This window comes from Leptonychotes weddellii, chromosome 3 (assembly GCF_054177405.1).
Source record: "Leptonychotes weddellii isolate Sample4059 chromosome 3, ASM5417740v2, whole genome shotgun sequence".
In the NCBI taxonomy this organism is placed as follows: domain Eukaryota; kingdom Metazoa; phylum Chordata; class Mammalia; order Carnivora; family Phocidae; genus Leptonychotes; species Leptonychotes weddellii.
The window spans coordinates 29304730-29329268 of record NC_138371.1 but is presented as its reverse complement, the minus strand read 5'-3'; the positions used below and the strand labels follow the sequence as shown (position 1 = coordinate 29329268).

Sequence of the window (24539 nt, the reverse complement as noted above, 5' to 3'; positions counted from 1 at the left end):
AATAGTCAGGTTTGCTTAATTTATTTTTGCATATGTAGGTTGTTCCCCTTTTTTGTTGTTTCTAACTAGAGGCTTATTTTTTAGTGCTACCCTAAGAATTTAGGAAAATATAACATCATTAGAATGTAGCACATTTTACCATAAGTATATACTCACAAGTTCAGTATTACTTTAGCTTTCTTAAGAGTATTTGGCATCCTTTTTATGAGTTCTCTTTCTTCATCTGCCAAAACAAGATAATCACAAAGCAAATTTAAAACAGTTGTGGGTATGTTTTTTAAAACTTTTTTTTCTTGTTAATTACTTGGTAAAAATGGTGTTTTGTTTTTGTCATTCTTCCTTCCCCCCATCATTTGTATAGCTGAATATTTTCCCATGTTCATATCTGTCTTGTGTTCTTTTTTTGGTAAATCGTCTATGTTTATCTAATTATGTTTTACTGTTTTTCACTATGACATGTATGACTCATTCTAATTTGAATGCCATACAGTTTTCTTTTTTTTTAGACTTCCTTCTCCATCCAGAAATCTGAAAGCAAAGCATGAATATATTCTTTCATAGGCATCATAGAACTTAATAGTTGAATAATTCTAAAGGCATAATGAGTGTATATTTCTAATGTTTTGCACCGTCCTTTGGCAAAAACTTTCCATTTGCATGTAATGATTGTCATATATTTTAGAAGTTATTATTGGAATTTCAGTGAAATTTAGTGATGGGGTCTTTCTTTCAAATTTGATTTAGTTAGGAGATTTGTTGGAATGCAGAATTGAAAGCTCAGTAAATAGGTATTCTAAGAATATTCCCCTTAGCCCCATTGAGTCAGATGCTGTGACTCTGCCATGACCTAACTAGATTAATTACATGTGTGATATATTTTTTAAAGATTTTATTTATTTATTTTTAGAGAGAGAGAGAGCATGAGAAGGGGGAAGGGACAGAGGGAGAGGGAGAGTAGTAGACTCTGCCCTTGTGAGAGCCTGACGCAGGGCTGGATCCCACGACCTGGAGATCATGACCTGAGCTGAAATCAAGAGTTGGATGTTTGAGCCACCCAGGTGTCCCCACATGTGTGATATTTTAATTTCTTACATGATGAGAAGGAAGTTCTAGCACATTTGATAAAAAGGAAGTTCTAGCACATTTCAGTCTTAATGCAGGGTTGGTAGTAAAGTAATGATAGGTTAATAATACTGAACTACATGTTTTCTGAACTAAGGAATCTTTTTCATGCCTCTTTGTCCTTGTTTAGGCTGTTTCCTTTGCTTGGAATAACTTCTCTCACCCCTGCTTGGCAGTACTAACTCCGTTCTTGAGGCTCTACTTGGATGGTCATCTAAGCTAGTGGTCCTACTTGGATATTCATATGCTTGAACATTTTGCATTGATATTTTCTGTTTGCCTTTCTCTGTATTGGGCTGAAAACTTTTTTTTTTTTAAGATTTTATTTATTTGGGGGAGAGAGAGAGAAAGCCAGAGAGAGAGTGGGGGGGGCCAGAGCAGAGGGAGAGGAACAAGATTCCATGCTGAGTGTGGAGCCTGTCATGGGGCTCGATCCCATGACCCTGAGATCATGATCTGAGCCGAAATCAAGAGTCAGATGCGTGACTGACTTAGTCACCCAGGTGCCCCAGGAGTGAAAAATTCTTGAGTGCAGAGAACATGGATTCATTTTGATATCCTATTGCATAGTAGGATATGTGTCATGTAATATGTGTTCAGTGAATAAGAGTTTATTGACACAAACTGATGGAATTAAATCATGGAGGGTCTAGAAGGAATTGTTTAATACTGTAGATGGGCCAACATTTACTGAGAACTAAGTACCTATTCTTTACCTAATCTGGTTATAGTTACAGTCAGAACAAAAATAATTATATATCTTCCAGGTAGTGTAATATACTGGACTGGACTAGGCAAGAGATTTAGTGCTTGGGAAGAGAAAGAAACGGACAATAGATCTCAAGGGTGTTATCTGTAGAGGAGAATTCTCTCCTGCATGTTCCCACTCATGCTCCCTAAATATTGTCATTCTCTTCCTGCCCCTTCCCCATTATCTATACACTTAAATATCTGCCAGATCTGTGATTCTGTTTAGTAGAAGTAGAAAGGAAAGGTAAATAATGGTAGGAACCTAGTGGTAATGATATTACAGTTTTGAGCTGCTTCTAGAGGGTATAAAGTTCTTATTCTTTTTATTTCCAAGTACCAATCACAGAACACCAAATTGAGAAATAAGTTTAAATTTTCTTCTTAGGGATACATAATAACCATGAATAGCCTGGATGGTGCCAAACCTTCTGGAAATCCAGGAAATCTCCCTTATATCACTTCCCTTATTCCACCTCCACTTCAGTTGGGTGATAGAAGTAACCATGATTCTCTGGAACCTTAAGATAGATACAGTTCAATAAATAATATGTGACTTCTGTTTGTAATGTGATATGAAGATATGTAAGGCATAGTGCTTACCCTCAAGGGCTTACCACTAGGGGTGTGGGAGTTTGGATCAATGAAATATGCATGCTATTATAAGATATGTGCTGAAAATCTGATAAAATGCTGTGGGGATTCTCAATTAAAAATGATGAGTATCACAATCAGGGATGGCTTCCTTGAAGAGGCAGGGGTTGGTGAAGTTGATGGGTTACTGGTGAAGTAAATAAGCAAAGACACAAAGGTAAGAAATCATGATCTGTGTTTTGAGAACCATAAATCTCATTAAACTGTAATCTAAGGTCCTAGTAGGGTTGAATGGGAGATGAATTCTAGGCCATATTAGGGAGGCTCTAAGTGATAGTAGAGGAGTTTATATAGAAGTAGGTAGGAGAACACTGTGGGGGCTTCAGAACTGATTTAGGATGATGAATCTTCATGACAATCTTCAGATTGTAAGATACTACAACTGACCTGGGAACTAGTATAAGTAGTACTAGCAAGATATGAGGAGGGCCTGGAGTAGAATTTAGGCAGTGGAATTGAAAGAATGTAAGGCACAGTTAGAATATAAGTATCTTTGCAACTGATAAGGTGTAGGATACAGAGAGTTGGAAAGTATCTTAGATGATGGAGTAATGATGTTATGAACAGAATCAGGAGGAAGTGGTTTTGGGGAAGGTGATGAGTTAGCATTTTACAATATAAAAGATGAGATGCCATGTAAACAAAAATAAGCGTTTGGGAGAGATGTAAAGTAAGCTGTAAATAGATTTTAAAATTGTATGCTTGGAATTGACAGCTGAGGAAGGAATGAAGTTTCTTTTTAAGGAGTGAAGGTACAGCAAGAAGAGAAGTAGTTTGAAGACAGAATTTTGGGGAACATCTCCATGTAGAAAGTAATTGGTATCATGAGGGGAAGTAAAGAGATAGCAAGATTGGAAGGATTAATCACTGCACAATATGGACCTGCGAGGGAGGTTACTATTCTGTGTAAGATCTGTCTTCATGGGACTGTTTGTATTTACCAGAGCATACGTTACGTTTTTTTATAAACCTATGATAATTTTTCTCTTATCTAAGTGATTTTTTTCTTTTATTGTAACTTAATCTCATTTAAATAGGAATATTAAATAGCTGGGTTGAAGTGTCCTATTGCCTTTAGTGCATGACCTATAACCATAATATAGTCAATAGTTAAATAAATTTATAGCAAAAGTTGTAGTCACAAGTATTTACTTATCAGATTTTGCTGCTTAGGAACTGCAAAACAACCTCTACTAAAGTGCTGTTAACAGTTTCTTTTACATGAAATAAGATATTTTAGCTTCTTTTGTCATTAATAGGTTAAAGATAAAGTAGAAATTTTGAATCAGTTTTACTGAAATAGTGTCTGTCTACATTTATTCCAGTCCTTATTGAACACTTTATGGGGGGAAAAAGTCTCAAACTTAGTAGATATGCTGCTGAAGTGAACACAAAAATTTCAAACTTAGAATATCAGCTTTTATTATACCAGGTTCTTATGAAACCTTAATGTCCTTGGATTGACTTATCCATAGTGTAGATGTGCAGCAACCTCAACCCTTTAAAACTTCCTTTTGAATTTAGAAATAACAAGAAAATGGTGATTAGCATAACATAATAAAATAAAATTAAAAAAAGAAAAAAGAAATAACAAAAAACCTTTGAGCCCAAAATAACTTTCAGTAAGCATACAAATGTAAAATACATTTCAGAAATATTTTAAAAAATTGTTTTGGAACTTTTATGCCTTAAAAATATTCCTTAGAGTTGACTAGGACAGAACACTCAATTTTCTGTTCTTTTGTATTAATGCATGTGTTACAGTTAAAAAAAAAAGCTGATGCTTTATTTTTTTCTGACGAGGCAAGTAATACTTGCCTGAAGTAAAAAAAAAAAAAATTGGACCATATTAAAAATCTTTATTAAAAGACCTAAATAAATTGTATTGCCAGTATTCAGAGAAAACTTGTATTAACATTATGGGGCTTATTTTTTTCTTTTTTCTTGTGCGCATATTTACTTATACACAGGCACCTACAGAATTAGGATGATTGTGTTAAAGTTGCTTTGTAACCAGCTCTTTTGAACTTAATTATTTTGTAGCTGTATTTCCATCTCAGTAATTCATAGCAGAACTATTTTCATTACTACATGAATGTACTATATAAATGTATTGTTAATCAGTCTTGTGTTTTTTCCCTTTTGCCATTCACTGTGTCTGTGCCTTCTTTCATATTTGATTATTTTTCTAAGATAGATTTAGAGCTATAAATGTAGTGGAATTTATATAAGCCCAGACCAAAATAGTGAAACCCTTGGAATAGAGATACGTTTTTAGGGTAAGTTATGGCCTGATGAAGGCAGAGAATATTGGTTCACAGTGTCAGACTCAGGTGTATCAGAATATTGTTAGTTGATCATGTGCTGAAGTGGTTCCAGAATTGCTGTATTGAAGGATTGGAGGGGTAGCTATATATTTGAAAATGAATGTTCTTAACATTCAAATCGAGTGGTAGAGGATCTGATAGAGAAAATGGTGAGGATGGCATCGCTCTCAAATATGCCCATTGGAAATAGGTTAGGGGTAGAATTAATGGCTAAGTAAAAATTACGGATTTCTGAATAAGTTCTGGTTCCAGTATTATAATCTCATGACTTAGAAGCCAAGATGGAATAAGCTTTTTACAAATTAAGAAGAAAAAATATAGATGATTGTTCATATAGAGAGTTGTTTATATATAGGGTATTTATCATATGAAAAAATTAACTCATGTCCCCATTGTGAGCCTATTTTGGTTATTAATGTAAAGTAATAATGATGTAAAAGTTTCCTGACATTGTTATTTGAAGATTAATAGGGAGTAGAGTTCTTTTTACACACTTACTTAAGACTTGTCCTAAAATGGTTTGTTTATTTATTTATTTTTAAAAGATTCTATTTATTTATTTGACAGAGAGAGACAGCGAGAGAGGGAACACAAGCAGGGGGGAGTGGGAGAGGGAGAAGCATGCCTCCCCCTGAGCAGGGGGCCTGATGCGGGGCTTGATCCCAGGACGCTGGGATCATGACCCGAGCCAAAGGCAGACGCTCAACGACTGAGCCACCCAGGCGCCCCATAAGATGGTTTGTTTACCTGATTAAAAATATACATATAATACAGGTAATCTGTGGGGATTTTATTTTTCTGAATCAGCTGTGCCATTTTCCTCATACCATCTATCATGTTATCCTTATTTCACTGTACTTTTGTTTTTATTCCCCTTGTTTAATTCACTTTAGTAATTTATATGAATCTTTTCCCATAATAGATCCTTGAGAGCAGATACAATGTTTTAAAATCCGGTCTAAGCTCAGTTATATATGTGATAGATATGTTACATTGAACTTTTTTTTTTTTTTTTTGCAACAGTGGCCACACTGCTCTCCTTCACTGTAGCATTATACTCAGCATTTACTTCTATATGTCATTTTTTGTTATTTTTGTTTCACACAGCTTATGGGAAACAGGTTTTTGCCTCTTCTATTTAAAGATTATTTATTTATTTGAGAGAGAGAGGGAGAAAGAGAAAGAGCATGTGAGAGCAAGAGAACCTGAGTTGGGAGAAGGGGCAGAAGGAGAGAATTTTCAAGCAGACTCCCTGCTGAGTGCAGACCCTACACTGGGCTCAATCTTAGGACCCCATGAGATCATGAGCTGAGCAGGAACCAAAAGTTGGACATCCTACTGACTGAGCCACCCAGGTGCCGCAAGATTTTTTGCCTCTTCTATTAATGAAAATAGTTGCTGTCTGTGAATTTTGTACAAGAATGAGTATCACAGATAAATGAATTATTTCTAGTTCATTGAATGTAATCTTATTCTGTGGTACCAAGAAAAAAGTATTTATCTCCCTTAGTCTACATGTATTCTGGGGCTATTACCTTAATGTTTACAGGACTATATTTGCATTCTTTTTTCATATTTACATATGAATTGACATAGTAATTCTTTTTTAAGATTTTATTCACTCATTTTAGAGATAGAGAGCATGAGCTGGGGGAGGGGCAGAGGAAGAGGGAGAGAAAATCCTAAGCAGGCTCCACGCCCATACGTGGAGCCCAATGGAGGGCTCCATCTCAGGACCCTGAGATCATGACCTGAACTGAAATCAAGAGCTGGGCATTTGACTGAGCCATCCAGGTGCCCCAGAACTGACATAGTAATTCTTAGGGTTGTGTAAAGGACAACCGTATTTATTTATTTATTTATTTATGGACAGACCCCCCCCCCTTTTTTTTTTTTTTAAATTATTTGAGAGCGTGAGGGGGTGGGCAGAGGGAGAGGGAGAGAGAATCTCAAGCAGACTCTGCAACAAGAGCGGAGTGCGATGCAGGGCTCCATTCTATGACCCTGAGATCATGACCCCAGTGGAAACCAAGAGTTGGAGGCTCAACTGACTGAGTAACCTAGGTGCCCCAAGGACAAACCCTTTTAAATGGAAAGAAAGAAATCTGACTGCCTGTGTTAACTTATTTTGAAAAGTACATTTAATTTTTATGCTAATGTTATTTAATGTTCAAACATAAAATTATAATTACAGCTCTCGTAAAAATTATAAATATGTAGTAAATTTATAAACAAAACTACCAAATGAATAAAAATAGGTCAGAAACAGCAATGTCATGGGTGATATTTTGCAAAAACTCAGTTGTCCTTAAAATTTGAATATGGTGGCAGGTTTACTGATTCTTTTGAGCAGTATTACAGAGTGTACGATGGACTTGCCCTGTGGTGGTTCCTTGGAATGAATTAAGTCTCCAAGTTTTTTAAGCAATTGCAAACCCTATAAAAATACTTCCATTTGTTTGTACACCACAGTGTAATGTATATTTGGTCATCATTTGGTGTGAGTGCATTATTTATATATTAACTTTGCCTCTTTTATCTCATTAATTTGCTTTATAATTACAGTAGGATGATTTGGGCCTAACACAATTGAACCTCAAAGCAGTGCTGAATTTGCTTTGTTTCTTAGTTATTTGGTAATTTATATTATGTAATGTTAATGTGTGAATTTTAAAATTTTATAAATTATTATGAAAGTAAAAAAATAATACAAAAAATTATTAAAGAGATCTGCTGGTTCCCGGAGAATATCCATGAACTTCCACTTGGGAAAGAGTGATTTAGTATCACTCATAGTTGTTCTTAAATAGGTGTAATCTGATATATTAAAAATCCTACAATCTGTGGCTCTTGTTTGAATAATCTGCTTAGGCATAGTGTGAAAAATTTTGGCAAACATTAGAATAGAAGGGTTGGAGTTTTGTTACCTTTAACTGTAGGGTATCCATGTTAAATTCTTAAAAATAAATTTCAGTTTATAGTATAATTTATAAGCATAATTCCAATTTTAAATAAGTTTAATGACAGTATAATTTTTACACCTTTAAAAAATGTTGATTTTTAATTTTAGGGGCGCCTGGGTGGCTCAGTTGGTTAAGTGTCTGACTTCGGCTCAGGTCATAATCTCAGGGTTCTGGGATTAAGCCCTGCGTCCAGCTCCACACTCAGCAGGGAGTCTACTTCTCTCTCTCCCTCTCCCTCTGCCCTTCCCTTGCTCCTGTGCTTGCTCTCTCTCTCAAATAAAATCTTAAAAAATAAGTTTTAAATTTTAATTCTAGTATAGTTAACATGCAGTGTTATATTAGTTTCAGGTGTACAATATACTCAGCAATTCTATCTATACATTGCTCAGTGCTCATCGTGATAAGTGTGCTCTTAATCCCCTTCACCTATTTTACCCATCTCCCCAACCTGCCTCCCCGAGGTAAGCATCAGTTCTCTATAGTTAAGAGTCTGCTTCAATTTATACATCTTTTGTGATTTATACATCAACATTTGTGAAATTTGACATAGATATGCCTGTCTTGAAAGTAGCTGATAACAGAATCCTGGAATGTATGTTTTTATGTTTGTTTTTAAGACTTTATTTTTTTAGAGCAGTTTTAGATCCACAGCAAAATTGAGAGGAAGCTACAGAGATTTCAACACCCCCCCCACCTGATTGGTACATTTGTTACAATTGATGAACCTATGTTGACACATCATTATCACCCAAAGTCCATAGTTTACTTTAGGGTTCACTCTTGTTTTACATTTTGTGGGGTTTTTTTTTTTTAGGATTTTATTTATTTGACAGAGAGAGAGAACTTAAGCAGTGGGAGAGGGAGAAGCAGGCTTCTCGCAGAGCAGGGAGCCCAATGCGGGGCTCGATCCCAGGACCCTGGGATCGTGACCTGAGCTGAAGGCAGACGCTTAACGACTGAGCCACCCAAGTGCCCTGTGGGTTTTGATAAATGTATAATGACATGTATCCATTATGGTATCATACACAGTATTTTCACTGCTCTAAAAATTCCCTGTGTTCCACCTATTCATCCCTCCCCTGACCAGCCCCTGGCGACCACTGATCTTTTACTGTCTTCATAGTCTTGCCTGTTCTAGAATGTCATATTGTTGGAATCATACAGTATGTAGCCTTTTCAGATTCATCTTTTTTCATTTAGTAATATGCATGTAAGTTTCCTCCATGTCTTTTCATGGCTTGATAACTCATTTCTTTATGCCATTGTATGATGTACCACAGTTTTTATTCATTTACCTATTGAAGGACAGACTTGGATTGTTTCCAACTTTCAGCAGTTATGTATAGAGCTACTGTAAACATTCGTGTATAGGTTTTTGTGTACCCATAAGTTTCCATCTCCTTTGGGTAAATACCAAGGAGCTGGATTACTGGATCATCTGGTAAGAGTATGTTTAGTTTTGTAGGAAACTGCCAACCTGTCATCCAAAGTGGCTGTACCATTTTGCATTCCCTGATGGCATATGATGTGGAGCATCTTTTCATGTGCTTATTTGCCATCTGTATATCTTCTATGATGAGGTGTTCATGAATATCTTTGGCCCATATTTTAATTGAATTTTTTCCTATTGATTTTTAAGAGTTGTTTGTATATTTTGGGTAACAGTCCTTTATCAGATGTCTTTTGTAGATATTTTCTTCCAGTCTATGGCTTGTTGTCTTATTTCTCTTGACATTGTCTTCTGAAGAGTAGAAGTTTTTAATTTTAATGAAGTTTAGCTTATCAATTAATTCTTTCATGGATCATGCCTTTGATTTTGTATCTAAAAAGTTATTGCCATACCCAAGGTCACCCAGATATGGGTGTTATGTTCTAGGAGTTTCTCTGTGTTCTAGGAGTTTCATAATTTTACAGTTTACTTTTATGTCTGTAATCCATTTTGAGTTAGTTTTTGTGAAGAGTATAAATTCTGTATCTAGATTCTTTTTTTTTCATTTAGATGTCCAGTTTTTCCAGCACAATTTGTTGAAAAGACTATCTTTGCTCTATTGTATTGCTTTGTTCTTTTGTTAAAGATCAGTTGACTGTATTTATGTGGGTCTATTTCTAGACTCTCTGTTCTGTTCCATGAAACTTTTTTGTCCATTCTTTCACCAGTACCACACTGTCTTGATTACTATAGCTGTAGAGTAAATCTTGAAGTTGAGTAGTGTTAGTCTTCCAACTTTGTTGTTCAATATTGTATTGCCTATTCTATGTCTTTTGCCTCCCCTTGTACATTTTAGAATCAGTTTGTTGATATACACAAAATAATTTGCTGGTATTTTGGTTGGGATTGCATTGACTCTATATTTCAGTTTAGGAAGAATGGACAGCTTGACAGTATTGAATCTTCCAATCCATACATGCACTGTTTTTCCATTTATTTAGTTGTTTGATTTTGTTCATCAGAGTTTTGCCATGTTCCTCATATAGATCTTGCACATATTTACAAAAAAATTTTTTTAAAGATTTTATTGAGAAAGAGAGAGTGCGTGCAAGAGCATGAGGGGGAAGGGAGAGGAAAAGGCAGGAGCAGACTCCCTGCTGAGCAGCGATCCCAATGTGGGGCTCGATCCCGGGACCCTGGGACCATGACATGAGCCAAAGGCAAACCCTTAACCAACTGAGCCACCCAGTCGCCCCAATCTTGCACATGTTTTATTAGATATATACTTAAGTGTTTTATATTTTTGGTTATTAATGTAAATGGTATTGTGTTTTAAATGTCAAATTCCACTTGCTCACTCCTGGAAAGCAATTGACTTTTGTATATTAACCTTGTATCCTGCCACCTTGCTGTAATCTCTTATTAGCTCCAAGAGTTTTTTCGTCAGTTCTTTTGGATTTCTATATAGGTGATCATGTCATCTGTGTCCTCTCCTCTCAAAGGGTTCCAGGAATAATTTTTTTCTTTTAATATATTAGAAACCATATAGTTGTATTAAATAAAATATATTAGATTCACACATAGTTCAAATAAAGCACTTCAAAATCTACTATGTGCTCCCTGGTCAAAAAAAAGATTACAAGCAATCAAGAAGCATTCTTTTTCTTCTCCTATAATGATCTGAGAGTTGTGCTTTCTTTGGTTTTCAAGACTGAGGCCAACTATTTAGTAAATATGGATGTACAATAAATATGTGCCCTTTTAGGAAAGAGTTAGCTATACTCTGATATCTGTGAAGATTTTTTTTGTTTCAATCTCATCAGCTGATATTCATGACTTCTATATATTCATGACTTTATGACATAATTGCCATTCGGAGGATACATCAGGATTTTAATGGATTGCCAGCTTTTTTTCCTAAAGAGCGATTGGTACAGCAATATGTTTATAAAATTCAGAGTGTTCCTTTGTCTTATTTCAGTGATGCCCTGAATACATACTTTATGTTGCAGAAGAAGAATGATGCCCTGAATACATGCTTTATGTTGATTTACATCAATGTTATATCAGCCACAAACAGCATCTCTATTTAGGTTTTCTTCATACATTTTACATTATAGGGTCCTCAGTCTTCCATAGAAAAGTAGATATACACAGAGCCTATTTAATATAAAAGGGACTTTCATATCTTTGATACAGCATCAGTCAGCTACATGATTTCACACATAGACTAGGAACAAAGGCAGAGCATGAAGTGATAATATTTGTTTTTCAAAAAAATCTCAAATACTATCAATATAAAAAAAATGCATTGAAAATAATTACATCTTTCCAAATATCCTCTTGATCCTTTGAAGAAGGTATATTATAAAATTAAGTGTTTTAATTTTGAATTATTCTGTATAGTAAATACTCTGATTTAGAGTAATGTCTGAAAAGTGTTCATGACTTGTTGCTTTTACTATGAATTCAAGAAAAGTTGTTGATTTTTTTTTCATTGTGCTGAGCTTTTTACTGGTTATGATGCAATGGTGACTTCTAAGCTCCTTACATGCACAATCAGAATCTAGAAGTCTTTATGTTGGTTTTTTTTTTTTAAGATTTTTATTTATTTATTTGACAGACAGCGAGAGAGGGAACACAAACAGGGGGAGTGTGAGAGGGAGAAGCAAGCTCCCCACTGAGCAGGGAGCCTGATGTGAGGTTCGATCCCAGGACCCTGGGATCTTGACCTGAGCTGAAGGCAGACGCTTAACGATTGAGCCACTGAGGTGCCCCTCTTTGAATAGTGTTTTTTTAAAAAGTATTTATCTTCAGCCAAATTTGGTTTCAACTCTGTTGTTAATTCAAGTTGAAGAGAGTGAAATTACTAAGGATTAAAATAGAAAAAGAATTTTGCTGTCCCTGGAAAAACATATCTAGGTTGTTAATTTTGACTCCTATATTGTATAGGAGAAGAGAGTGGAACATAGTGGACTTTGAACAGTTAATGACCACTCAGAGAGATAATGACAGTTGTTACATAGAAGGATTTGTAGTTTTAGAAAGTGGTTTTACATTCATTATCTTATTTGGTGTTCACACTGCTTAGAATGGTTAATATAGAGGTTTATTTCCTCTGCTTTGTAACTGAGGAAATTGAGAAACTGTTACTCTTGTCCAAATTGGTATGTTGTAGTAAATAGTAGAGCTTACATGAAGATAAAAGGTTTCTGGTTCAGAGGCTTGTGTACTTTCTACTGAACCACAGTCTTTCTCTAGAACTAGGACAAGAAGATGGTGTCTAGCATTTAGCAGCATAGAATATGTATCTTTACCATTGTTTTGCCTTGGGACCTTGGGAATAATGAATTAACCACTTTTTACTCTGTACTCTGTTTTGATACTTAGCAATTTATGTCTCAGAGTTGTAACACTTAAAATGCTTGAGAAGAAAGGTATCTTTTATTATTTTTTAAAAAGATTTATTTTATTTATTGGTGGGGGGAGAGGGTGAGGAAAGAGGGAGAGGATCTCAAGCAGACTGTGCACTGAGCGTGGAGCCCAATGCGGGGCTTGACTCCACGACCCTGAGACCATGATCCAAGCCAAAATCAGGAGTAGGACACCCAACCAACCGAGCCACTCACGTGCCTCTTTAATTATTTTTATTTTAATTTCTTGTTATTTATCATGACTATTACCCATTTTTATTTACTTTGTCATTTTTACTTATCATTATCATAATTGTTTTATCATTATTATTCCTTTAATGAGATATTACATTATAGACACATTTCACACTTAGAGTGGAAGGAAAGGACAAATTCAGGAAAGTAGAAAAATGGATGCCAGAATTTATACATTCAAATCAGTGCTACCTTTCCAAACAGTAATCTTGAGAAGCTATATATTTGCTGCCATTGCTCAAAATATCCAGTGGAACTAATTTTTTAAATAATGGCTATAGGATTTTATTTGCATCTATACGAAGAGGTACCTATTCAATATTAAAATATTAGTCAACTCAATCAGTAGTTGTTGGGTTTACATGATATTGGTAATTAACATTCAGAACCTTTTCAAATAGGGTGTGTAGATTCAGAAACAATGGTTTTGATGAGTATTTTTGTAGAGTAGATTGATAGAGTGGGTTATCTTTAAATTAATGATTTTTTTTTCCCCTCAGTCAGCAGATAAGCAGCGAGCTCTAGAAGAAACCAAAGCCTACACCACCCAGTCCTTAGCAAGTGTTGCCTATCTGATAAATACCTTGGCCAACAATGTTCTACAGATGCTGGATATTCAGGCATCCCAGCTACGAAGGATGGAATCTTCAATCAATCATATTTCACAAGTGAGACTACACTGTTTCTCTGTTTTGCCTATGAGGAACACTTTTTAAACACAAGCTATCTGTATAATGCTGGCAGCCTTTACTATGTGATTTAACTCACATGTATGATTTGGAAAATACAAATTCAGTATCAGGTTGTTTTTGATTCTTTTTGTGGAGTGATTATCTGTGATTTTTACAGGGAAGGAGACTTTAATGGTTTCTATTAAAATTCAGTAGTCATATTAAAATAACCAGCCTTGAGGTAAAAATTTGTCTGGTTTCTTCCAACTTTTACCAAGTTTCATGTTTCTTTATCTTTTTAAAAAAATATTAATGTGATAGCCCGATCACTTCTTTAAAATTTTTTTTCTCTTGGTAGGATTTTTGTTTACCAGGATGGTACCGTACCTCAAAAATGAAAAAAAAATTTTTTTTTAAAGATTTTATTTATTTATTTGACAGAGACAGACACAGCGAAAGAGAGAACAGAAGCAGGGGGAGTGGGAGAGGGAGAAGCAGGCTTCCCGTGGAGCGGGGAGCCCGGTGTGGGGCTCGATCCCAGGACCCTGGGATCATGACCTGAGCCAAAGGCAGACGCTTAACGCCTGAGCCACCCAGGTGCCCCTCAATAATGAAAATATTAATCTAAGTGAACTTACAGAATTATCTTTATATAAAACTTTAAAAAATTAATGTTACACTTTTTCCATTTTAAAAGCCTTTCTCATAATATATAGAAAAAGAATAAAATGGAAAAGAAACCCTTTTTCTACTGTTCAAACTTTTTACCTTTACTACTTTGCTTTACTTTGTTCCAATACTTTTTTCTTATAAATAGTTTTTAAAATGTAGCTGTGATTATATTATGTATAGAATTTTGGATTTTAGTCTTTTAACTTACTATGATAACAGACATCTTCCCATGATGTTAAAAGCTCTTCATAAACATTTTCAATGGCTGCATAATGTTGCATGTGTATGTCATTGCTCTCATAACCATTTCTGTATTTTGGAGCCATTTAAATACTTCGGTGAAGGGACGTCTGGGTGGCTCAGTCAGTTAAGCATCGGCCCTCAGCTCAGGTCATGATCTCAGAACCTGGGATCGAGTCCCACATCGGGCTCCCTGCTCAGCGAGGAGTCTGCTTCTCCCTCTGCCTGCTCTGCCTGCCGCTCTTCCTGCTTGTGCTCTTTCTCTCTCTGACAAATAAATAAATAAAAACCTTAAAAAAAAATTAAATAAATAAATACTTCAGTGAAAAGCGAATTTGTAATTGCAAAATGAATTTTAAAAAACATTAAAAAGATAAAGGTTTTGATCTGTCCTCTTCTCTTTGTTGAGATCTTTGGAGCTTTTCTAGTTTAGCACTCTTGTTATTTGAGTAACTTGATATAGTATTAATTTTTTTTTTAATATTATTTATTTATTTGTCAGAGAGCACAAGCTGGGAGAGTGGCAGGCAGAGGGAGAAGTAGGCTCCCGATGTGGAACACAATCCCAGGACCCTAGGATCGTAACCTGAGCCGAAGGCAGATACTTAACTGACTGAGCCACCCAGGCGTCCCTTGATGTAGTATTCAACACTCTTTTATACCTAGATGATTAGAACTCTCCTGGAATAAGAAGTTTTAAAATGTGCATTATAAAAAAGTGTACATTATATTTTCTTTTTGTTTATCTTAAGAGTTTAGGACTCTTCTGAAGTTGACTAATCTAACAATTTTTCAAAGTCTGAACCTTAACTTATGTAATTAAATAAAATACAGTCCAGATAATCAAATCAGATATGGGAGGACTCACTTATATTTCTGTTGTTTGAGAGTTCATCAGACTAATTTAGAGGGATTTTGTGTTATTTAATACTAAATTTAATCTTAAATATGAATTTGCCATGGTGAGGTTTTCTTTATATCCTGTATAAACTTGTTTTAAAAAATATTTTATTTGAGAGAGAGAGTCAGAGAGAGCATGAGATGGGGGAGGGTTAGAGGGAGAAGCAGGCTCCCCGCTGAGCCGAGACCGATGTGGGACTCAATCCCAGGACCCTGAGATCATAACCTGAGTGGAAGGCAGATGCTTAACCGCCTGAGTCACCCAGGCGCCCCTAAATTTTTTTTTTTTAAGTAGGCTCCATGCCCAGTGTGGAGCCCAATGTGGGGCTTTGAACTCATGACCCTGATCAAGACCCGACTGAGCCACCCAGGTGTTCCCCCCATATAAACTTCTCTAGACTTTGTATAATTTGCTGCTTTTATTGTATTGCTGTGTCTCTTAAAGTAAAAAAGGAAACCTGCAAAGAATTGGTGAGGTTTTTTTGTTTTTTTTTTTTTTTAAAGATTTTTATTTATTTATTTGAGACAGAGAGAATGAGAGAGAGCACATGAGAGGGGGGAGGGTCAGAGGGAGAAGCAGGCTCCCTGCAGAGCAGGGAGCCCGATGTGGGACTCGATCCCGGGACTCCAGGATCATGACCTGAGCCGAAGGCAGTCGCTCAACCAACTGAGCCACCCAGGCGCCCTTTGTTTTTTTTTTTTTAATTGGTGAGTTTTAATGAATGAGAGGTAAATTTTATTCTGGAGAGACCCCTTAGAAGAAATAATGATGAAATGGATGAACTTGGTTTTCTATAGGAATGTTGACAAATTGCTAATCTGATAGAGAATTTTGAATTTACACTTGAAAGTCTTAAAATTTCTGAATATTTGAAGTCTTAGCAAAGGATCTAAAATAGAAGAAAAGTGCAAATGCAGAAGAAAAATTAATATATTAGGGTTCCTAAAGAAGATGAACAGCTTATTATTAGTTTGTAAGAGAAAGTAGGAAGATTGTGAAGGTAGAAGACAATAAGCAAATGACAGTGAAAGATAATCATCTATTTATTTATTTATTTTTTATTTTTTTTATTTTTTTAAAGATTTTATTTATTTATTCATGAGAGATAGAGAGAGAGAGAGGCAGAGGCAGAGGGAGAAGCAGGCTCCCCGCGGAGCAGGGAGCCCGATGCGGGACTTGATCCCAGGACCCTGGGATCATGACCTGAGCTGAAGGCAGACGCTTAACCGACTGAGCCACCCAGGCGTCCCAATCATCTATTTTTTTAAAGTAATCACCCATACCCAGTGTGGGGCGCAATTGAACTCATGACCCCGAGATCAAGAGTCAGATGCTCTACTGACTGAGCCAGCCAGGTTCCCTAATAATTATGTTTTTTGATTAGAATTCTGTACTACTTTGGTAGAGAAGAGTAGCAGTCTTGAGGAGGAAAGTGAGTAAGTCTACCCTAAGTTGTAATTATATGTATTAGTTAATGAGAACACTTTATTTTTGAGTAGCATATAAATCTACATGTAATTAATAGGTCTAATTAATGCTGTCTTTTAAAGTATTTTAATGAAATAAGTGAAAAATGGGAGAGGTGAATGGATAGAGATTTAGTAGGTCAGAAATAACAGGGGCTTGAGTCAGAGCCCTGAATAGGTTGAATCTTCTTTTTAAAAATTATTTATTTATTTATTTATTTTATTTTTATTTGTTTTGAATCATCTTCATTTGAAGTTGAACAATCCCTGGATGGGTGAGGGATCTGCAGCTGTCCAACACCTGTTAAGTCTATACAAAATAGTATGTTGGGTGAGAGGTTGAATAGGAGAAATAGGGTGATGAAGGCTATATCTAAGAAATCAGTAATTTTTAAAAAAATTACATATTTTTTTATCATTTGCTTTAAGGATTGAAATATTTTTCAATTATGTTTAATGTACAGGTAGAGTCCTTTGTTTTAAAAGTCAGTTGAACCTCCAAACTTTTATACTTTCTAAACTGAAAGATTATAGTATGAGAAAATATTTTCTGTTTACAAGGCAAATACTCAGTAAATACTCTAAATACAAGGATTGGCAAGCTTTTTCTGTAAAGGGCCAGATAGTCAATATTTTAGGCTTTGTGGGCCAGATATGGGGTATCAGTCTCATTCTTCTCTCTGTATGTTTTTAAACAACTATTTAAAAATGTAAAAAACTATTTTTAGCTTGTAGGTGATATAAAAGCAGTCTGCAGGCCAGATTTGGCATGTAAGATGTAGTTTGCAAGCCCTTGTTCTAAAATACTGTTTTTTCCAAATGTTTGGTACTTATATTTTTTATTATTCTTATGCTTCATTAAAAATATTATGTTTTTAGAGGGAGCCGGGACGTTCTCACAATACCTTGAGACTAGATTTTTTTTTTTCCCCAATTTGAGCAAAAATATTAGGTTCCAAGAATTTAGAGAGACGATTGGGTTGAAGAAGCAAAGAAATGGAGGTTCAGTCAGGTCAAAGACAAGATCACATGTTTGTTGGAATGGTAGTAGGTATTAAGAGTTGTTTTGTAAAGGTTGTCTGGTAGAGTGGTTGAGGACTAGGAGATATTAGATTCTGAGGTATCTGATTTCTTTCCTTATCAATATCTTTTTCCTGTCTCATGGGTCAAAACCTTATCACTTTTCAGCCTCCTGTGTTCTAGCTATTTTTCCATAGGTTTGGGAGTGGGGAGGGTCAGGGGTCTAGGTTTTACTTTGGTTCTTCTGCTGACTTGCCTGATATTTGACCTACTTGAACTTCAGTTTTCTCGTTTGTAAAATGGTAGGACTGATTAGATGATTTCTGAACTATCTTCCATTTTGAATTATTTTTTCTTTTGAGATTCTCACAAATGAACTTGATTTATATTTGCTTTTTTTCTTTCTATTCTGCTGGCTTTGCTATTCACCTCAATCTGTGCCCCACCTACCTCAACCTTCTATCACTCTGATGTAACAACTATTTTCTTTTTTTTTTTATCAAAAAATTTTTAAAGATTTTATTTTATTTTTTTTACTGTATATTTGTTATTTTATTTTATTTTTTTATTCTTATGTTAATCCCCATACATTACATCATTAGTTTTAGATGAAGTGTTCCATGATTCATTGTTTGTGCATAACACCCAGTGCTCCATGCAGAATGTGCCCTCCTCAATACCCACCACCAGGCTAACCCATCCTCCCACCCCCCTCCCCGTAACAACTATTTTCTAATTAGAATCTGAGGATGGGAATTCCATTGACTCTACCAATTATGTATCATGAAGATGTATCAGGAACATACATAGTTGTGTTGTGTTCAACACAACAGAGTAGTAACTCCTCCTCTAAATGTCAAAGGTTTTGAAAAACAGGATAGAATTGATTATGAATATTTAGTATCAGACTTTTTTTGTAGTAAATGGATAATATGGCATTAAGTAGTGTACTAATTTATACCACACTCACCATCAGGAGTATTAGGATAGGTTCTTGATATGGATTACCTTAGGTATTTTAAGGATCACAATTTTATTATTATTTTTTAAGATTTTTATTTTTAAGTAATCTATTATACCCATTGTGGGGCTCGCACTTAGAACCCTGAGATCATGCTCCACTGAGTGAGCCAGCCAGGTGCCCCAAGGATGGCAGATTTGTTTTTTTTTAAGATTTATTTTATTTTTTATTTTTATTTTTATTTTTTTTTTTTTAGATTTTTATTTTATTTATTTGACAGAGAGAGAGACAGCGAGAGCAGGAACACAAGCAGGGGGAGTGGGAGAGGGAGAAGCAGGCCTCCCGCTGAGCAGGGAGCCCGATGCGGGACTCGATCCCAGGACCCCGGGACCATGACCTGAGCCCAAGGCAGACGCTTAACGACTGAGCCACCCAGGTGCCCTATTTTATTTTTTAAATAAATGATTCTAATACTTTCTTCTTCAAGATTTTTTTTTTTAAGATTTTTATCCATTTATTTGACAGAGAGAGAGTGAGAGAACCAAAATAGGGGAAGTGGCAGAGGGAGAAGAAGAAGCAGGCTCCTCGCTGAGCAGGGAGCCTGACATAGGGCTCAATCCTAGGACTCTGGGATCATGACCTGAGCTGAAGGCAGATGCTTAACCGACTGAGCCACCCAGATGCCCCCAAAATTCAATTTTAAATTAAGGAAATCCTACTAAAGGCTATCAATATGTAATTATGCATAGAAAGTAGGATTTATACAGTTCTTAACTTATGTATAGTTTATATCATTTTATTAAAAAATGAATAACTGAAAATTACCATTTAGTAGTAACTAATTTGTTTTATGGAAGATGAATAATTTAAAGCATATGTGTCATTTAAATAATTAAATGCTTATTTGAAACATTAACTAACTAATAAAAAAATGGAGACATACTTGAAAACATCCAACTTAGTTGAGTTAATCCACTGTAGCTATTTGCAGATGTTTTCCCACAGAGATGGTCAGCTGCCTGAGGTAGTGCTGTGCAGTACAGTCAACTCTCGATTATCTGTGTTCATGGGACACAACAGTGCATGGATAATCCTAAAACGAAGTACTTTATACGGTACCTTCTTGATATCTGTTGTGGCCTGTGTATGTGCTTGGATCCATGAAGGAGATGTGAGAATGGGTCTCAGGCTTGCAAGGGAGCTGGGAGCCAGTATGACTATCTCAAGCTGATAGGTGTTTTAAAGGCCTTGGGTTTGGCACTGCATAGCTGAGGTGTCATGCGGGGAGCCTGCAGCATGTGCGATCAGACTTGGCAGTCGCAATGAGAAGAAGAGAGAAACAAATTGATAAGGATCTGTTAATAAGAGTAGTCCACACAGTTCCAGTGATATTACTTGGTGTGTTTTTGGTTAAAAAACAATGGTGTTTATTAGAAGTGTACTTGCATTAGTTTCGGTAGTCTTTGCTTTTCAAACACATTTTTTTTTTTTTGAAGATTTTATTTATTTATTCATGAGAGATAGAGAGAGGCAGAGGCAGAGGGAGAAGCAGGCTCCCTGCGGAGCAGGGAGCCCGATGCGGGACTCGATCCCAGGACCCCGGGATCATGACCTGAGCCGAAGGCAGACGCTCAACCGACTGAGCCACCCAGGCGTCCCTCAAACACATTTTTTACTTGCCACAGATAAGTGCTATTATTGAGACCTTTACTAAATAAGAATAAATTTATTGTCATGTAACTAGTTACTTCAGAAATCCAGGACAAATTTAGAATACTTTTTACTTACTATTAAAATTATTCCTAAGTATCAATGTTGAACTTGTACTTCCAAAATTTAACTTCAATGCATTCTAGTTTTGTAATGTCAAAGAATATTATGAAGGCAAATGCAGTGGTGATTAGTGAAAGCTATGAATTTAAGAAAAACAGAGTAGCCATATTTTTTAATTAAAAACTTAATAGGAGCTTTACAAAAATTCTTTTAAAACTGACAGTTGGCTGTGAGTTGATGAGTGCTGAAGCTGGATGTTAGGTATATATAGAGAGGGGAGTGTTCATTCTATTACTCTGTCTAGTTTGAATATGATTTTCCCCAAAGGAAAGCTTTGAAAATTTGAAGTGGGTGATTGCTGAAAATTTCAGAATGTTGTGGACCAAATTTTCTCCTCCTTTGTTCTCTGTTGTTATTCAGACGCCAAATAAAACCATAGCTATTTTCTGAATATGTATTTGATTTTTGTTCACAAGAACTCCTACAGTTCAACCTAGTACGGTAAGTAGGATGGCAAGAATACAAATCATGCTCTTTGATTTTCTTAACCATTTATTACTTTTTTTATTGTAGATGTTTTTAAAAAGCTAACAACACCAAATATCTGTACTTAGCCAGTCACTAGAGACATGAATCTCTTAAGTCAGCTCTTGTAACAAGTTTGGAAACAATTGGTATTTGAGAGTGCATAATGTAAGGACAAGTGAGTTTGTTTTTCCTCTACATCACTGGTTCTCAAGCAGGGAGTTATTCCCCCCACGGGGACATTTGGCAATGTCAGACATTTTTGGTTATCACAACTTGGTTTGGAGGAGTGCTACAGGTCTACTGGGATACTTCTTCACATCATACAATACTCAGGACAGCCTCCCACAACAAAAAATTATCAAAATGTCAAGAGTGTTGCTGTTGAGAAACCCTGCTCTAGTTTTTCTAAGATGTAGGAATTCTTTTAGAGTAGACAACTAGGAATATATAACCAAACTAAATTCTTTTGATTTTCCATGGATGTATGCTGTTAAGAATTACGTTTTAAACATGCCTTCAGTTTTTACTGAGAATTAATATAAGAAGCAACATTTTTCTCTTCAGAATTCCTCCAACCAATTCCTTTTAAAGTTTAGTGCTGGGAAAATTGTCCTTCCTGATGAAGGGATATGTTTTCTTGTAACTCATTGTTTGCACTTTGCCTTCCCTCCCAAGAAGCTGTAAGAGCCCAGAGATCTTTTCCTTTGCTATATTGGTTTTTGTTTTATCCTTAGTATAATGATCTGCGGATTTGGGCTGTTTTGTGTGCTTATAAAGTGAACAAAAAAGTAGTATGTAAGTGCCTCCAGTCCCCAGGCTTGATCGGATGTTTTCAGTGCTTTTTAAAAAAAGTCTCAATTTTTTCAGACAGTTAAAAAATATGTGCTTATTAGAAAATGTAACCGTATATTAATGCAGATATGGAAAGTTGCTTCCCCATTTTTATTCTCCGGAAATTTATTAATATTTTCACCACAAAAATTTGAAATTGAATTTTAATTTGCAGTAAACTTAGAATTCTACTATGGGTGGTTGGGTTTGCATTCTTATGGTTTTTTTTTTTTTTTAAGATTTTATTTATTTATTTGTCAGAGAGAGAGAACACATGCAGAGGGAGAAGCAGGCTCCCTGTTGAGCAGGGAGCCTGAGAGCCTAATGTGGGACTCGATCCCAGGACCCTGGGATCATGACCTGAGCCGAAGGCAGACGCTTAACCAACTGAGCCACCCAGGCGTCCCTTACAGTTTCATTTTTGAATAGGATAATTACATTTCTAAAAACTGGAATAGAAACAATGTCTCAAGAAGATTACATTCTCTGATAATTTTTCTCTTATTGATATGGTGAAGACCAGTTATAAAAAATAGGTATCCAAAAAAGTACCGTATTTTCTTTGGTTTTTGTTTATTTTGAAGCATAGTTAATACATATGAAATCTTCCTAGCCCATGTTTTGAATGATTCAGGATGACTCATAAAAAATTATTCAAAATGAGATTTTTATTTCTCTGAAGTTTTAAATACCAATATTATCACTAATATATAAATTTCTTTTTTTCTGTTACAGTAGCTCTCCCAAGTAGAAAGGAAAGCAGATTTTGTAATTTTTTTTTTTTAAAGATTTTATTTATTTATTTGAGAGAGAGAATGAGAGAGAGCACATGACAGGGCCAGAGGGAGAAGCAGACTCCCTGCTCAGCAGGGAGCCTGATGTAGGACTCCATCCCAGACTCCAGGATCATGACCTGAGCTGAAGGCAGTCGCTTAACCAACTGAGCCACCCAGGCGCTCAGATTTTGTAATTTTTACTTAACATGCTCAGAAAAAGCTCAAAGATTATTTTTGCCTTAAAAAGAAATATTTAAAATGATAAGGTTACTACCTTGGCCAGTCTTTGATTTGATGCTTCATTTAGATACTAGTTGTGAAGCTTATGGATACTGTTGCTTTTAAAATCTTTTGGTTGAAATAGGAGGTTTCGAATTTGTTTCAAGTTCCCTTCATGCCTTGAGTAGTTTAGAGGAATAATCAGCTTTCAGATTTCTTTTTTTTTTTTTTTTAAGATTTTATTTATTTATTTGAGACAGAGAGAATGAGAGAGAGAGAGCACATGAGAGTGGGGAGGGTCAGAGGGAGAAGCAGGCTCCCTGCCGAGCAGGGAGCCCGATGCGGGACTCGATCCAGGGACTCCACGATCATGACCTGAGCCGAAAGCAGTCGCTTAACCAACTGAGCCACCCAGGCGCCCATTCTTTCTTTTTTTTTTTTAATTTTATTTATTTATTTATTTATTTATTATTGTTTTATTTTTTTAGTATTTATTTATTTGACAGAGAGAGAGACAGTGAGAGTGGGAACAAGCAGGGGGAGTGGGAGAGGGAGCCCGATGCGGGGCTCTATCCCAGGACCCTGGGATCATGATCCGAGCCGAAGGCAGACGCCTAACAACTGAGCCTCCCAGGCGCCCCCCCCCCTTTTTTTTTTAAGATTTTATTTGTTTATTTGAGAGAGAGGAGAGAGGGAGAGTGAGAGGGAGAAGCAGACTCCCCACCGAGCAGAGAGCCTGAAGTGGGACTTGATCCCAGGACCCTGAGGTCATGACTTGAAGCAAAGGCAGATGCTTAACCGACTGAGCCACCCAGGCACCCCCGCTTTCAGATTTCTTAAAGTGATATTTAATACTGTCATAATGGTTATCATCTTTTCTTTTCATTTCTGTGTTATTACCTGGTTCCATTTTCAGAGAGGGGAAAGTGAAGTAGGACTGGGGAGGAATTAGTGTCTGTTAATTGCTGCTTGTGCTAGGAATGGTGTGAGAGATATGAATAATTTTAGTGAGGTTTTTTCCAACTTTTTTGACTGCAACGCACAGTAAAAAATGTATTTTACATTGCATCCAGTACACCATTTCTTTATATCTTTATATATATAACAAATAAATGTTACAGGAAAAAATACTATATGTATATACAGTCTAGTATTTCTGTTCTTTTTCATTTAAAATCATTGCTCTTTACATTCCACTAAATTACAACCTGCTCTTTGAAAAATGCTGTTTAAATGTATTAGCTATCTGTGTTTGTGCAGAAATTCACCATCTTTTAGCAAATAGAAGACTGAGTAAAAACATATTTATCCTATGTGAACATTTAACAAATAGGATAAATTAATGAAGTATTTTTTTTTATTCTTATGTTAATCCCCATACATTACATCATTAGTTTTAGATGAAGTGTTCTATGATTCATTGTTTGTGCATAACACCCAGTGCTCCATGCAGAATGTGCCCTCCTCAATACCCACCACCAGGCTAACCCATCTTCCCACCCCCCTCCCCTCTAGAACCCTGTTTGTTTTTCAGAGTCCATCGTCTCTCATGGTTCGTCTACCCCTCCGAT

At 35.9% G+C, this 24539-nt stretch overlaps 1 protein-coding gene across 40 annotated transcripts in view; it reads left to right on the top strand.

Moving 5' to 3' along the window:
- ABI2 (abl interactor 2) overlaps positions 1-24539 on the top strand; it is a 164631-nt gene that overhangs the window by 51040 nt on the left and 89052 nt on the right. For 30 of the 40 annotated variants that reach the window (XM_081813850.1, XM_081813840.1, XM_081813834.1 and 27 more), the window contains exon 2: positions 13411-13578. The exons of the other annotated variants lie outside the window; for them this stretch is intronic. In XM_081813850.1, coding sequence (XP_081669976.1) covers positions 13411-13578 — 168 coding nt within the window. The remainder of the gene's footprint in view (positions 1-13410; positions 13579-24539) is intronic. 40 annotated transcript variants of the gene reach the window in all.